Genomic DNA, 16,413 nt, shown 5'->3' with positions numbered 1-16,413 from the left:
TCATGCCTCGTCTTTTTGCTCCTGTTGCTGCAGGGTTGAGAAGGAGAAGGCACAGGCAGCAGAACAACAGGCAAAGGTTAGTGAGCTGAAGAAAGCAGAGGATTTCAAGGCCCAAATGGAGGCTCAACTAAAGCAGCAGAGATTGGCTGCTCAGCAGGTGGGAAGAAAGGACACAGCTCCCACCTTGCACCCTGGGCTAAGTGGTCTTCTAATCAAGGGGTTCCCAGATCTCCCCTGGGGACCGCCCCACTCCTGCTGGTTTTTGCTGTAGCGGGGCTCTTGACCTCTTTTTCTGTTCTCAAGCTGGGTTTGCTAATGCTCCGGACTTTGGGGAGTGTGACCTCCCACATGTTTAAGAACCGGAAAGAAATAATCGCTTTAATTAGGTCTACCTAGGGTTCGATTCTGCAGGTGAGAGCCGATCCAGGCTGAAAACCAGCGGGTGTGAGAGAGTCCCCAGGATCACAGTTGGGATCCCCTGCTGTAGTTGCGGGGGTCTGCTGCATGGACAGACGTGAATCGGTGCATGGGTTTGTAAAACAGGTGGCGGTGTTTCTCTGCACAGAGCGCCTTGCGACATCACCTTGTTTCACGGCATTTCTCACACGCAGGGTTTGTCTTAAACACAGCTGCTTAAAAAAAAAAGATTGAGACCATAGCAGCTAAAAGGATGTCTGTTCAGCCTTGTGCCGGTTATCAAGACTGGCATTTTTATTTTAGTTTGCATTTAGGCATAAAATATTTGAGCTACTTATTGCACGAATAGAAAAAAAAAGAGTGGGGTTAGGCAATTAGGGGGTACTTCTTTTTATAACCCATCTCATTTAGTATAAAGGTTAATGAGCACTACAGTGAGGTCTGGTTTAGTGTTCTCTTGACTTCAGAGTGAGCAACTGATGGCTGTTGCACTCCTGCCTTGCAGAAGCGTCTGGAGCAGCAGAAACAGTCCCCTGCTGCCAGCACCTCTTCCATCTCCACGCCCACGAACAGCCCCGCCACTCCTGCCTCCACCCCCCAGAAAGTAGTGGTAGGCTCCTTGACAAGCCAGGTCACCCCGGGAACGAAAGTGGTACTGGCCACCAAGATGGGTTCTCCAGCCACAGTGACATTCCAGCAGAATAAGAACTTCCACCAGACATTTGCTTCCTGGGTCAAACAGGGTCAGAGCAGCCCAGGTAAGGGCAAGGGGCCGAAGGGAAATATTTGCAATTGATCTGTGTTTATTTAAAGGAGGGGGCTGGAAAAACAAACTACTTCATCAAAATTATAATTGCAATGGTGAACAGTTGACGTTGGTAGGGAAGCAGATAAGATAACCTCCACTCCGGCTTCTTCCTCCCACCCCGAGGGCAGCGCAGCCTGACGCAGAAAGTTTGTTTGTGTTTAGTCTGCCATGTTTGTTTTTTTTAAATGACCACAACATAATTAAATCTCTGGTGAGATTCAGAAAGGGGGAAAAAAAAAACAGGCGGTTGAGTTTTCCGTCGACGGGTACAGGGAAGCACAGCGGCGAGCTTTCGTCGTGTGACTCAGACTGGCGCCAACAGCATCAGTGGGCTTCACTCCCCCCCCGTGTGTCTTCGCAGCGTCCACCAGCGCCGTCGCCACCGTGGCCGCCACCGTCGCCACGTCGGGGCAGACGTTCCAGATCACGGGCAGCCCCGTGACGATGCCTGGCAAAGTGATCACCGCCAAACTGCCGTTGCCCGCCAACAGCAAGATCGTCACTGTCAACGTGCCCGCCACGCAAGGAGGTAGGGCGCAGCCCGGGGGCCATGCTGGAGTCCGTGCTCTTCAGCGTCCGACTCTCACAGGGCGCCGCAGGGCCATTTAAGAATCAAGACACCGGGGCGAGGGCAGTTCAGGGGGCGATTCGGCGGTAGAGTCCGCGCTGATCTGGAGAGCGAACCGGTGCTGTTTGAAGCGAGCTCAGCGCATCGCAAGCAGTTGGCGTGGTTAGTGTGAGTCCAAAGCAGTTGCGCTTTGCTCATCCCACGTTGGGTTCCCTTTGTAAGATGGGGCAGCTGTCCCCTCCCACCCCCCCCTGCTGACACCAGCAGGCAGAGCACCTCACACACACACACACACACAAGCCCCTGTCAGACTGACACCAGCACTTCCAAAACTCCCGTCCCGCTGGTCACATCGGTCGGGCAACGTTCTGGAAAGCAGAAGGTTTTGGTTTGGTTTCTGCGGTTTTCCCAACGGTCCCACTCCGGCTGCAAGACAGAACAGGGAGTTAAACTTGGATGTGAAATACAGAAAGCTAGTGATGTAACGCTGGAGATTCTGTTTGACTTTTTTTGATCCATCTTTTTCCTATTTTTTCAAGTCCTCTGAAAGAAAAGTTGAACATTAAGTTTTGTAGACGGTAACACACCTAGGAGTAAAGCCCACATTCAGCGGATAAGCTAAATTACTCCACAAATAAACACAGTTCCTCTCTAGTAACACCCATGTTTCATTAGAAAGGGAGTATTAACAGACAGTGTATTTTTCCAGTGTGACTGTTTTAATGGTTGTTTGTTTTGGAAATAATTAAGGAAGTGAGCTTGAAAACAAGTTTATTCTACAGTCCGGCTGCAAAGACAGGTAGCCTCCTGTTTTTTTTTTAATGCTCCCACACTATACAATTTTTTTTTCCAAAAGTTCCTGTTTGAAGTTTTGCCAGCAATGCAACTCCTGCTTGGATTTTTTTTCTTTAACCCCCATTTAAGACCCACTATAAGTTTTCAAATTACCGCAACCAAGCTTTTGAAGCTGCATATGAAAAGTATAGCTTCACACGTTCGTTCGTGGCCAAGCAATTTTTAAAGCACTTTAAGTGACTTAGCAGGAAATGCATTTTAAGTTTTTTTATGCATGAATTCTTTTGAAGTATGGGCAAAAACATGATATGAAAGATTGGCTTTCTTTAACCAATAACACAAAATGCTGTGTGCAGTGTATGAGGGTGCAGACTGATATATTTGGGAAAACAAGACTGCATGATGAAAAACCATTGTTTCATCTAAGAATTTGCTTCTACTTGCACAGAACTGCAACTACTTGTTTAATCTCATATAAGTAACAACAATACTGAAATAAAAAAAATGGAATTTGTAGAAGAAAACAAGCAATATATACAGTGTATGCATACCATGCCTTACTACTCTCAATTATTTTATTACAGAGACCCTAGAATTTTGAAAAAAAGTATTGTATGAATAAAAGCTCTTGGAGCAGTTTGCAATGAATTGATTACTGTTATTATGCTCTTGTGGAGCAATGTAAGGATGGGTTTTTTTCTGTTTCCAAGGGATACAGTCTTAAATGTTTTGATTTGGGGTGAGTGTAAAATACTTTTCTTTGTTTTCTTTTGGAGAGTAGTCAAGAGTTCAAGCCTTTTTTTTTTGCTGATCTTTATAAGCAGGTTGACTTGCAATAGGCAGAGGACAACAGATAGCTCTAGGCCCTGTTCCAAAAACAGTCTGGTCTTGTTCCTGTATCCCAGCTCACGGTTTCTCCAGGGACCACTTTTTCCCCAACTGTGCTGTGCGGTATAGAAGCAAATGACAAGATCCGGTGAAAGCACCCCTACCATTTCACTGAGGAAATAGGTGGGACTGTATGGGGCATATGACCAAAACACTGCCGTGAGAAATGTTTCTGGGTGCGCTAGTGCTTCTCACCTCTTCCTAACCAGTCTTTGTTGCTGCAGGTGTTATGCAGGTCCAACAGAAAGTACTGGGGATCATTCCATCCAACACCACGGGCAACCAGCAAACCTTCACTTCATTCCAGCCCCGGACGGCCACCATCAACATCAGGCCCAACACCCCGGTCTCAGTCGGGGGGTCCCCTCCCACACAGCAGGTACGGAGCCCCCCCAGGCCCTCGAGGAACCTGGCTTTCTGTTGCTCCTTGGATCCCAGCCAAGGATCCCCAGGGAGCTCCGGAAAAGCCCGGGAGACTGGTGGGCAGCAAAATCTCAAAAGCGGCAAACCAGGTCATACTGTCTCTTCACAAAGATTTCCTCACACGGCCGCAACCGGGGGCGAGGCCGAGCGTTTGTTGAGCAGCGGTTCAGAACCAACGGGAGGAAGTGTTTAATCAGTTATTAGCCGTAAACTGCAGCATGGCAGTTGTGCTTCTACCATTTTCCAATTTGCAGTCCCTTCACATTTCCACAGTTCTCCGCCCACCTATTATATGCGCGCTTGTGTTAGGAGGTGCGTGATTTTTAACTTCAGATCCTGCCTTTGTTAGCTGGATTGTAATGGTAGAACATGTGAAAGGCTGCAAGAGAGAGGATGCTGTTTGCCACATCGTGCTTGTTTCACGGCATCTGTGGTCCCGCGGCTCTTACTGGCTGAACTGGGAACATTTCGCCCGCAGCTGTGAGACACTGATGCGGACCAACCTGCCGCCAAAACTTTAATTGTTAAACATGCCATAAAGACTTGGACAGCTGTGGGATTCGTTGTGTTCATCATTAATTGCTCAAGATACGCAAATGAGGATATTGGCAAAACTCCAACCCCCACCCCCGTCAGAACAGTGCATTGTGTAAACGTGACGAGACGGAGACTTCAGCCTTTTACTCTACAAGTTTCTTGCGATGTTCCATCCATTTCCCGGTCTTGTCCCTTTTAGGTCATAACCGCGGGGGCGCAGATCCGCTCGGGGATGACTGTCATCCGCACGCCTCTGCAGCAGACAGCCACGCTGGGTAAAGCCATCATCCGGACGCCCCTGATGGTACAACAAGGTATTCTCCCAGCCAGTAGGTCCAATTCTATTCGCCTCTTCCCCCTGTGTGGCTGCATGACCCGCTGTGTCCCCGTGCTCGTCCTGCGGCGTGTCTAACAGGCGCTCGCTGGAGACTGGAACGCCAGCAGCATGACTTCTCCCCCCCATTCATTCTTCGTCGTATCGTAATGCACGAAAGGCACAACTAGCGTGTTGTGAGGTGTTCGGTTTCAAGCCTTTTACTTGGGCGTTGTTCAGTTTGTGACTAACGTTTTCATCTGCATGTTGGCGGTGCACGCTTTTGTGTGTGTGTGTGTGTGTGCTTTCGGCCTCGCTAATTTTAAATCATAGGTATTGAATAAGAGAAATGTAGAAATGTGGCATGGATAGAGATTTGCACCGAGTCTGGGTAAATACAGTGAAACTGGATGTGAAATTAGGTGAAATACAGAACACCTTGACCAAATTAAAGTTGCTTATGCTTTAAATGCAACCGTAACGGTAAAAAGTGCACTGGTGTACGCCGCTCTCTCCTAACTGCCCCGGCTGTGAATCTGTCCTGCAGGCCAGACGCAGCAGGTGGTGACGCAGATCATCCGCGGGCAGCCGGTGTCGACCGCCATCTCCAACGCGAGCACGGTGCAGACCAGCGCGGGCCAGAAACCAGCCGCCACCGCCACCCCGCCCCACGCCGCCGCCCCCCCAGGCCAGCCGCCCGCCCCGCAGACCCCGCAGGGACCCCGGCCGCAGCAGGGCCAGGTGAAACTGACTATGGCCCAGCTCACTCAGCTGACTCAGGGACAGGTGAGACCTCACAGTGGGGGGCAGGGTCACCTGCATGTCTGGACCCTGCTCTGCACGGGGCTTCTCCCAGAGAGGAAGAGGCTGGCCTTTACTTCGCTCAGCCTGACGGTGGATTTGCAGCCGTTTAAATCCCAGTCCACACAAAGACGCCACAATAAAATGAAACCCTGAAAATCAAGGTTGAAATTAAACAAGGTTGCATGTTTTTGACCTCCCATCAATGTTTTGCTCCTGCATGCAGGGTTTTGTTTCATAAAAGAGAGCAGTTCTTTGGCGCTGTATTTTTTTTAAATCTTGAGACTGACGCTTTGTTTGCCTTGATCGGTCTGTGACCCAGGGAGGAAGCCAGGGGCTGACGGTGGTGATCCAGGGCCAGGGGCAGACCACAGGCCAGCTCCAGGTCATCCCTCAAGGAGTGACGGTGATCCCCGGCCCCGGCCAGCAGCTGATGCAGGCCGCCATGCCCAACGGCCAGCTCCAGCGCTTCCTCTTCACCCCCATGCCCCCGCCAGTCTCCTCCGGGGGTGCCACGGTGACCGCGGTGACGTGCACCACCACCACCCCTTCGGTACCAGGTAAAGAGCTGAGCTGCCAACACTTACAGGACTGCAGGAGGCAGAGTTAACGGCAAAGCCATGCCAGCTCGATAATAAAACTCGGGAACAAGAATTCTTTGAGCAACGTGGCTGTGATGTGAATTCTATGTCGAGGATGTTTATTTTCTATACAGCTGTTGTTGTTTAACTTGTAATATATTTTGCATTCAGATGGATCTGTCATGTCAAGCTTCGCTCTTTTAAACTTAGTTAAGAGGAATTGGGTGGAACTGGAACTTCTTAAGACCGTTTATAAGGTGGCTTTCGGTTAATTCTGGTTGTGTCTGTGTGCGTCTTGCGTCTACAGCTCCAGCAGAGCAGAAGCCAGCGCTGCCCCAAGCCCAGGTCCAGGCCCAGGCTCCGGTTCAAGCCCCGCCCTCGGCCCTGCCCCTCCCCCCCGCTCCGCTCAACCCGCCGCTCCCAGCGCCAGTGCAGCAGCCCGCGCTGCCGCCCCTGGCCCAGGCTCCGGCTGTGTCCCAAGCTCAGGCTCCGGTGCAGCCGGCCCAGCAGGCTGCCGCCCCGGTGCAAGCTGTGGCCCTGGCCCCCGGGACCCCTCCGGCCACGCCACAGGCCCACCTGCCCCCGCAGACGCAGGCTCTGACGCCCGTCCAGTCCCCGACCCCGCTGCCCGTGCAGCAAGCCGCCCAGACCCCGCCCCCCCAAATCAAAGCCCCCCCGACCGCGCAGACTGTGAACCAGGCCTCGGTCAAGCAGGCCATCCCGGCCCCCCGGCCCCAGCTCCAGCTCCACCAGCCCCAGCTGATCACGGTGCCCCAGCTGCAGCAGCAGGTCCAGGTCCTCTCCCAGATCCAGTCCCACATGGCGGCCCAGATACAGGCGCAGCAAGGCGGGGTGCCCCAGCAGATCAAGCTGCAGCTGCCCATCCAGATCCAGCAGGGCGGCCAGGTGCAGGCGCACCAGATCCAGAACGTGGTGACGATCCAGACGGCCAGCGTGCAGGAGCAACTGCAGAGGATCCAGCAGCTCCGGGAGCAGCAGCAGAAAAAGAAGCAGCAGCAGATGGAGGCCAAGAAGGAGCAGACCCTACAGGCCCCCAGCCAGAGCGACATCATCCAGAAACAGGTGGGCCCTGGGTGCAGTGAAGCCTGCAGAGCAGAGGTAGCTGGGAAGCTAAGCCCTGAGTATTAGAAGGGAAAATGAGACCTAAGTAAGACACTGTACCATAGTTACCACTACAGCTAGGATGAACAAGTGGTCAGTTAAACTAAGGGGAGGTGTCACCTGACGTCAGTGCACTTCCCGACGTTAGTGAATTCAAGTCTAAACAGGATACAGAGCCTTGTATGGCAAATGTGTTTGTGTATCCCCTTCCCCTCACGTGCACGTCGGTGTGTCGTAGGTGGTCATGAAGCAGAACGCAGCAATTGAACACCTGAAGCAGAAGAAGACTCTCTCTGCGGCTGAGAGGGAGGAGAACCAGAGGTATGGAGGAGACCGTGGGAGTCACGGTATCGCGCTTGTAACGGTGACGTTTATGTTGACCGAATGTCCGGTCCACTCTCGTGTGTGCTGTAGTGGCCACGGCTGCAGATTGTGTTCGCAGAGTTTTTCATAGCGCCTTACAACCAAACCAGTTCTTTTTAGAAGGAGATTGACTTTCAGGCTTTAGGGTCACCGAAATCCTGGAGATTTTCCTGATGTCTGCGTGCAGACAAACTGGGTTTTATTGCTATATGGGCGTTGCATTGTTCGTGGAGTCTGGGAACCAGCATGACCCTGACCCCACAGCTGGGAACCCATGTGGAGCTTTTCTACAGAGGCCTTTCCCACATGCAGCGAAGCGGCATAGCTCATATCCGCTACATGCATGGCTCTTCTTTAGCGTTCGGCCTGTGAACTGTGGATGCGCCGTTTCTAAAGCGATACCCACGCCAGAGAGAGAGTTTGTGTGAGCATGACACCATCTGGAAAGAATGGAAGTTACAGGTTAGCATGAGCAAGGATGGATCGAATAAATGCATAGTATGGGCCCAACAGCGCAAAACTGTCCCCAGTTAAGAGTTACATGAATGCGAGACATGCATTCTGAGTGGTTTTTGAAATAGCACTTTGGTCCTTCTCGCAGTATTTTAAATGAAGTGTTTGTCTTTGAACTGAAGGTCCAATTAATACCTTTTGCCTGTCTTTGTCTCCACCCCATCCTCTCCCATCCCCTCGCGTGCACACACACACCCAACCCCCCCCCCCCCCCCAGAATGATCGTGTGTAACCAGGTGATGAAGTTCATCCTGGACAAGATCGACAAGGACGAGAAGCAGGCGGCGAAGAAGAGGAAGAGGGAGGAGTCGGTGGAGCAGAAACGCAGCAAGCAGAATGCCACCAAGCTGTCCGCTCTGCTCTTCAAGCACAAAGAGCAGCTCAAGTCCGAGATCCTGAAGAAGAGGGCTCTGCTGGACAAGGAGCTGCAGCTGGAGGTCCAGGTAAGGGCAGCAGGCAACTTGGAGTTGAGTCCTTTAGATCCAGCCGTAGTACAGATATCCATGACGCTTTGGATGACGATGGGCTGAGTGGCTTCCTCTCGTTTGTGACTGATATTCTGTTAATGCTTCACTGTACTACCATCTGCTGGTTTTCTATAGAATTACTGCTGAATCTGAGGGTCATCTATTATAATGTTCTCCAGCATCTTAATTGATGGCAGATGAGTGATTTTATGTCTTCGGTTACACTGTTTAACCTGAAGCCCAACCACAAGATCTATGAAACCAGTGAGGTTGGAGGAGGAGTAGGAGGTTGAAGGTTGAACATTTTACAGAATCTAGGGAACTGGGGGGAGGGGTATGGGAGGGGACGCTCATCGAAACGGGACACGGAGAGTATCCGCCGGCGTTGTTTGTCTCGGACCGCGCAGGAGGAGCTGAAGAAGGACCTGAGCAAGCTGAGGAAGGAGAAGGAGAAGGCGCAGGCGGCTGCGTCCCAGGCAGCGGCTGCCGCGGCCGCCGCCGCCGCCCTGGCCTCGGCCATGTCCTCCCCCACCTCCGCAGCGTCGCACAAGCGCAAGCGCGAGGACGAGAAGGACTCCTCCGCCACCAAGCCCAAGAAGAAGAAGATGATCTCCACTACCTCAAAGGACTCCAAGAAGGACACAAAGCTTTACTGCGTCTGCAAGACTCCTTACGACGAGTCCAAGTGAGTGTCTTCTTCCAGGCTGTTCACACGTGCATGGCGGCGATGGAGAGTTGTTCTTGGGCATTTCTGTCTGTTGCTATTACAGATGAGAACTCCTCTTACAGACCCCACTTTGACCTATTTCAGGTTTTTCGAGCCTTATTTTCCAGGATGTTGGCTCGTATAATTCAAACCAGGGACCTAGTTTTGAACACATCTGCATAGACAGGCCTGTGAAGTCACATTAATGTGTTTTTTTTTTGTGTGTGTGTGTCATTTTTGCAGTCTGCGCAAAAGCCATTAAAACTGTCCGTTGTGGTTTTTAAAACATTGATTCATCCATCCGTTTTTTAACTGCCTATTCCCGGTGAGGGTCCTGGTGACATTGATTCATGAATTTGCTGATTTGAATGTTCATGTGCGTGAAGCTTTATGTGTATAGAAGAGGCTTTCAGTTTAATACTAAGTTGCGAACAGGGCTGAGGTCTGAGTACTACAAGCGTTTCAGCGGGCACAGATGTATTTACGTTTCCTGTTTGTTTCAGGTTCTACATCGGTTGTGATCTTTGTACCAACTGGTACCACGGCGAGTGTGTTGGCATCACAGAAAAGGAAGCAAAAAAGATGGACGATTACATCTGCAACGAATGCAAAAGGGCACAAGAGGGCAACAGCGAAGAGTTGTACTGCATCTGTCGGACACCGTACGATGAGTCGCAGTAAGTTCCTGGCATAGAGCAGTCTGGGGCTTTGGGGTTATATCTAAGGTCGTAGTGCTGCTGTGTCTTCAAATATGTGAAGAGTTAGGCTTACGCCCGGGTACGAGTGACTGTGAGACAGACTTTTTGCACATTTGCAGCTCTTGGGACAGCTACTTTATTAGTGGAATCTTCTCTTTTTAACTTGTTTTTTTTGTTCAGATTGAGTTGGTGTGTACATTGTTAAAGTGTGAACAAAAATTTAATAAATGGTCAGGAGCAGCATGGTCTTCACCTCTGGGGATCGGAATGAGTGTTTCTGTCCGGGAAGCCGGTCTCACCTTTGAGTAAAAACCCTGTAATGTCCTCAGGTTCTATATCGGCTGTGACCGGTGTCAGAACTGGTACCATGGGCGCTGCGTGGGCATCCTGCAGAGCGAAGCCACACTCATCGATGAGTACGTCTGTCCGCAGTGCCAGTCCACAGAGGACGCCATGACGGTCCTAACGCCACTCACAGACAAGGACTACGAAGGGTTAAGGAGAGTTCTGCGGTCCTTACAGGTGAGAAGGCACATCCACTGCTAGCCCTGACCCCAGACAAAGGAGTGATCGTTGATCGAGTTTCCAGTTTTTTGATCACATGGAATTGATTGATTCTTCTTTGGTTGCGGATGACAGGGAGCTTTGCATAGTGTGCCCAGAAAAAGGCACAGCTGCCCAAACTTGTACTCCTGTTACTTTTTTTTTTCATTTTTTCCATTTCTGAGAAATTACGTTCATGATCACAGCTCTCCAGAGCTTCTCATATTTTGTGCTGTGCCGACATGAAACGGCAGCATGTTTCTAACCTGCATTTCCCGATGCTGTCATCATCGTATTGCATTGTTTTGTTTTTTATTTCTCTTCACAGGCTCACAAAATGGCCTGGCCGTTTTTAGAACCAGTAGATCCCAACGATGCACCAGATTATTACGGCGTTATCAAAGAACCAATGGGTAAGATTAACACTCTGTGGTCTGCTGGCCTCTGGTCAGCTCCTATTGGCTGCGCACTCTACATGAGCGCTGAAGAAATAATCAGATAGTTTTTATCCGATGTCCTAACACTTTATACACGCCACAGATTATTCCATCCTTTTCCAGAGAACTTCTGCCTCAGTGAACAACATAATTTATAAGCAAACCTCTGCGTCTTTTTGTCAATAAAGCAAGTCAAGACAGTTACAGCCCTAGAGAAAATTACACTTGTTGACAACCGAAGGGTCTGATCAGTCTTCTGTTTTTAATTAATAGATGGCATTATGCCACTTTCTGAAACTGGAGAACATTCCTGTTGCAGAGTTGTGAGAATCCTAAAAGACTGTTCAGTTTGTGCACTGGCCTGCTAGGACAGCGTCCGGAGAGCTCAGGGAACGTGGCATCAGGGAACTTTTTTCCCATTTAACCTGCGTATTGCAAAGGCTTCGTTCTCTTTTCAAAGATAATTTCTAAACCTCTTGTCTGTAATTCGTCAGTTTAATAATGACCAGAGTGCACTAGGATGGCCTGCTGTGGAGGTGAGGTGTTCTTCCAACTGTGCTAGTTACATCTTGCATTGAATCAGTTGAATAAAAGCTAGGGTGGCAGTCTCTAATACCTCTCATTTCTGTAAATATCCTTCATTCCCCTAATGCAGACCTGGCTACAATGGAGGACAGGGTGCACAAACGATTTTACAACAAACTGACAGAGTTTGTGGCAGATATGACCAAAATCTTCGACAACTGCCGTTACTATAACCCCAGCGACTCGCCGTTCTATCAGTGCGCGGAGGTTCTTGAGTCGTTCTTTGTACAGAAACTTAAAGCTTTCAAAGCAAGCAGGTAAGAGAATCGCTGAACGAGCTTGTTGAACAGCCCTCGCTGACTCTCTTTCCAACTCTCTCTTCCCGCCCCATGCTGGCATCTCTTCTCCTGCCCCCAGCGCTCATTCCCAGTTTTGTTTCCTCTTTGTTCTCTGGTGTCAACGTCGCCTGAATGCACGCTTGGGTGGGCTTTTCTGTTTTTCATCAATAACCTGGTTCCGCCCCATTGCCAAGGGCTTTTCTGTCTTCCCTTCGCCGCCTGGGTGATTGGAAAAGCAGAGCTGAAATTGAGTTAAATGAAGTGTCGATATCAATGTGGCTAAATTGACATCGCAGAAGCAAGAGTTTGCGAATCGGGCAGTTTTTGCTTTGTGTTTTCATTGTGAATGAGAACTTGCTCTCGGTTGCTCTGGCTAAATAGAGCATCACATCTCGGCCAGTAATGCCCCCTCTGTTGCATCAGCTGTATTCACGCATGTCATTGTTTAGTGTGCCTCCTGAGCCCTTGCAGCAGACCCCCGTCCTTCTGCTCCCAGACCGGTGATCTGAGGAATATAAGGATGGGGCCACATCTCAACTGCTCAAGCATGCTTTGCGGAGTACTTGTGTTCTAGAACCATCTGTGTTTTGCTCTGCGGCTTAAAGTTTTTTTTGTAGGCGCACTTCCAAAGAAATTGAAAGAACTGTTCTACACTCTCGCTGTTGTGGACACGCATCTGACGTCGGTCTGCCACTCCTGTCCCCAGAGAGCACCGTGTCCTGCTCCGCTTTCATCTGCCCCTTCGAGGCTGTATTTGCATGTCTGCGCATATTGAGTGGGATGTAAAAACGTGACCTTCAAAATTGAAATTCGCAAGGGGGGTATTTTCTTTTTTGCGTTATGCCATCCCAGTATCCTATGTCAACAGCCTGCTACCCCCGCCCAAAAAAGTTGTAGCGCACCTGCAGGGGTGCTGACGGACGTCTCCCCAAGTGGTCAGTCGAAACCCTGCAGCAGAGCTGCTTGACCAGTATGAGGTCATAGTTACCAGTTTATGATGTCATAGTGACCTGTTGATGAGGTCACAGACAAGGTTAACAACGGTATGGTGTCAAACCACATCTCGGGTGTAGTTTGCTTTTAGTGAGTAGCTATGTTAAAAAAATAATGTCATAGATAACAGTGTAGAGCTTGCTGTTGTAGTGGAGAAGTACATGGAGCTCTGCGAACCCCGTTAATCCTTCATGCGGTAAAATAACAAAAAAAGATTGTTTCCCGAGCCGTGTGTACACGTGTTGGGATAAAAGCGCAGTCTATAACATGATTGTTCAAACTGTGTGGTAGGTTGGACGGTCACTGGGTGAGCTGTGTTGTTGAGGAGCTCCGTGCTGTGTTGTTGAGGAGCTTGTGTGGTTTCCAGAGGAGAAACTCTTGCTCTGCAAGCGCAGCACGAGGGTGTGGGAAACCGTGTTTGATGCGGCTTCGACCCCTGCCTGCTGGCTCCTCTTGCGTCCTTTACCCACCGATGCATGATTTAGAAACACGGGAACGGCGAGCCGAAAGCCAAAAACGAATTCCCAGTAGGGCGCAGAAGAGAACGGGGTCGGAAAACCGTCCGCAGCCCCCTGGTGACACGAGAATCGGGCGATTCTTAAATTTCCTTGTGCAAGTGTGCCTACAAGAGCTTTAACACGCTTCATCACAGCAGCAGCCCATGTCCAGATGTCACCTGTCCGTGGCATCTGTTGCTTTTATCTTTGCTTTTTTTATGCTCATTGTCTTCTGGCAGTTGTCTGTTCATTCCGTGCTGCGTGCATGTATTTATGCCATCCATTCTCTCTCTTTCTTGCAGATTGTGATGTCATAAGTCTGACCTAATAACTGGAATCTGAACTGGATGCTGGGGTCACCCTTTTATATTTTGTATCATGGAACTTGCTGTTTCATAAACAGCGTAAATTCTGCATTCGTTGAAATAAATGCTATTTAATTCGTTTTTTAAGTAGTAATAATAAGCCTTAAAACCAAGCTCCAAAGATGCCTCCAGTGACAATCGCATTATGGCAGCCATGTTGACTGAAATGTTACATAGGTTTCAACACGTTTTTCATTTCTTCCTGTTTCAAGTTTTGTTTCTTCTCTGTGTGAAACAACAATATGTGCGACTGACAGTCTTGCAAAAAAAAAATCACGTTAAAAAGAAATGTAGACGTTTATGAACTGAAAAATGAGTGACCATGCCCACAATATAAATGAGGGTTTATGTTCTGCGGTAATGTTTTTGCCATTCTGTCATCTTCCAAAGGAAACGTGGAGGCAAACAGTACCAAGATGATCTTTTTGCTTTTAGTGGGAGCAGTCCTTAGCCTTAGAACCCTTCTGCACGAGTTTAAACAGAAAGCAAAAAGATCATGAGCTTCATATGCAGGTTTATGTCAGCGTACCATTAATTAAAATACAAGACTAACCAGTAATCCTGTAAGAACCTCCAGATAATGACAACATTTCTGGATGTTGCAGATTTTTAGTTTTGCTACAGGGAGAACCATGCTGGTTTCTGAGAAGCAGTTTTTCTACCTTCCTTTCTGCAAAGGAAGGCTTTGTACCCGAGATACAAAATTAAAGATGCCTCCTTCAAACCTTCCTGTAATACTACAATTAACTCATAAAAAATCATTGCATTAGAGATCGTTGCAAGTTAGTGTTGACGTCGGACAGCTATAAGCACACAACTATTTTTTATGCGCTTGATCAGTGTGCCTATTTAATATAGTCACAGAGTGTTGTTCCACAACATGGCTGCTCTCTGCTGTTACAATTGGTTGACCCCCCCTGGCATCCTGTACTGTAGATGCTTTTGTTTTCCTTTATAACCGTTTTAACAACCAAAGCAAAGGGTTCTCAACTGTTCCCCTTTTTCCGTATTCTGTAGGTCTCATAACAACAAACTGCAGACTACAGCTTCTTAGAATACACAGCTGTATGCTCTATGTCACAGACCGCAGGAATCTGGTTGTCTCAGAACGTTAAACCATGCGGGAACCAGGCTTCTCCACAGCTCTGTCCCCCCTCCTTCCCTGAGCGGACTTCTCTCCCCAGTAAACCAGCAATCTTTCCAGTCCGTTGCCAAGTCGAGAACTTGATGGGACAGCCGCTGGCCAGCCTGGCTGCAGCCCGGAGGCGGGGGTCAGGAGGGGAGCGCCTTTCAGCCGTGACTCTCCGGTGAAACGCAGGAGGACAGTGGGGAGGGGAGGGGTGCCGTTGAAAGGATTGGGGCACTGGGGGCGGTTTGATTTTTCCTTCTTTTTTATTTTCCTTTATTTCATTTTTTTTTTCCAATTAAAGAGGGGACATGAAGAAAAGCTCTACAGTAAAGATAAGCTGGCTATCACCCCTGACAACAACAAAAAAAATGCGTTCTGAGAGCTGTATTTATTGTTAGGATCATTCAGATTTTATATTAAATTCCATTTTGTCAACTAATCTGTTTTTTTCTGATAAATTTGGATTTTCTCACAAGGGTTATGGCTGCTTTTCATCTCCTCCTGCGACTCCCATAATGAAAAGGGTATCGGAGAAAACAGTATCCACAGAACCTTTCTTTATTCGAAAGGAACTGATAACGTGTGTAACATTTTCAGAATCGGCAAGGGTTTTACTGGTATAATGTTTGAACAGAAGGCTTGCTTTGAGTTGGTCAGACAGCAGCCCAGACAGCAGCACTAAAATGTAGACGAATTTATATATATAAATCACCCTCCAGTGATGACAGACTGAAAAAAGCTGAAGAGCAATGTGTATTTGAAGGCCTCTTGTTTGTAAAACTTTGTCAGATTTTGAATTTTTTTCTGTTTTTTGTATTACAGCTCAAAAAATATTGATGTATATTAAACATAATAAATGGAGAAGACAGTGTTCTCTTCCTCACTGATAGAGGTGTCTCCAGAAGTTCTTAACTGTAGAAATTTGTTTTAAAAAAAAACAAAAACAAACCTTGGGTCTTTTCCAAGTCTGTCCAAAAAAAAAATGGAAAAGATTTGAGGAAATCATAAAGGGCAGATTAAACCTAAATGTAATGCTGATGACTTGGAATCTTATAAAAAATATTTTTCAGAGACAGCTGTCATCGTCTTTATGATACTTGTGCTGCTTCGGTTTTGGTAAGCTTTGAAATAGGTAACAAAATGTTGTGTTTTTAAGGGCCAGTGAATTTTTAGTATAAATTATTTTTTAATGTCTCCCCCCTTACTTTCTAACATATACGCAGTGGTTGAAGAGAACTTGGAATCTGTCTGATTTTTCAGGAATTTTTTCTAATCATGAGCACTTTGTATTTTTGTGACTATTTGGTTTATACACGGGGCTCTGTTCTATTGAGGGAAGAGGGCAGTGAAAAAAATCTCATACATATAATAATGTACGACCCTCGGGGACAGGTATTTAGCTTTTATATTTTTTTTTACTTCGAATTACTCTTATGTGATGCTTATGGAAAAGTGTGGCACTTAAGGAGAAGTATAAATACTCTGTGCTTGTGCAGCTTCTCTCACTTGTTGGTTCAAAACCTACATCCTGCTTTGATGCATTAGTAATGACCGAGGAAACCTGGAGTTTTATTTCTCATGAATAA

General features: G+C 48.2%; 1 protein-coding gene across 2 annotated transcripts in view; it reads left to right on the top strand.

Moving 5' to 3' along the window:
- Positions 1-15,716, top strand: part of bptf (bromodomain PHD finger transcription factor) — a 48,578-nt gene extending 32,862 nt beyond the window's left edge. Inside the window, exons 17-32 of one of the 2 annotated variants that reach the window (XM_069194633.1) lie at positions 34-76; positions 923-1,175; positions 1,587-1,754; positions 3,701-3,855; positions 4,636-4,750; positions 5,297-5,535; positions 5,873-6,110; positions 6,439-7,214; positions 7,492-7,574; positions 8,347-8,572; positions 9,004-9,281; positions 9,806-9,979; positions 10,330-10,522; positions 10,872-10,956; positions 11,636-11,822; positions 14,716-15,716. In XM_069194633.1, the coding sequence (XP_069050734.1) occupies positions 34-76; positions 923-1,175; positions 1,587-1,754; positions 3,701-3,855; positions 4,636-4,750; positions 5,297-5,535; positions 5,873-6,110; positions 6,439-7,214; positions 7,492-7,574; positions 8,347-8,572; positions 9,004-9,281; positions 9,806-9,979; positions 10,330-10,522; positions 10,872-10,956; positions 11,636-11,822; positions 14,716-14,752 (3,250 nt within the window). In that variant the 3' untranslated portion in view covers positions 14,753-15,716. Of the gene's footprint in view, positions 1-33; positions 158-922; positions 1,176-1,586; positions 1,755-3,700; positions 3,856-4,635; positions 4,766-5,296; positions 5,536-5,872; positions 6,111-6,438; positions 7,215-7,491; positions 7,575-8,346; positions 8,573-9,003; positions 9,282-9,805; positions 9,980-10,329; positions 10,523-10,871; positions 10,957-11,635; positions 11,823-14,715 lie in introns of both variants that reach the window. The other variant, XM_069194632.1, reaches the window with a different exon arrangement.
- The last annotated feature ends 697 nt before the right edge of the window (positions 15,717-16,413 follow it).

The sequence above is a fragment of the Lepisosteus oculatus genome, chromosome 9, assembly GCF_040954835.1.
Source record: "Lepisosteus oculatus isolate fLepOcu1 chromosome 9, fLepOcu1.hap2, whole genome shotgun sequence".
Lineage (NCBI taxonomy): Eukaryota > Metazoa > Chordata > Actinopteri > Semionotiformes > Lepisosteidae > Lepisosteus > Lepisosteus oculatus.
Note: the sequence above shows the minus strand (reverse complement) of the source record. Positions and strands in the feature narration are given on the sequence as shown.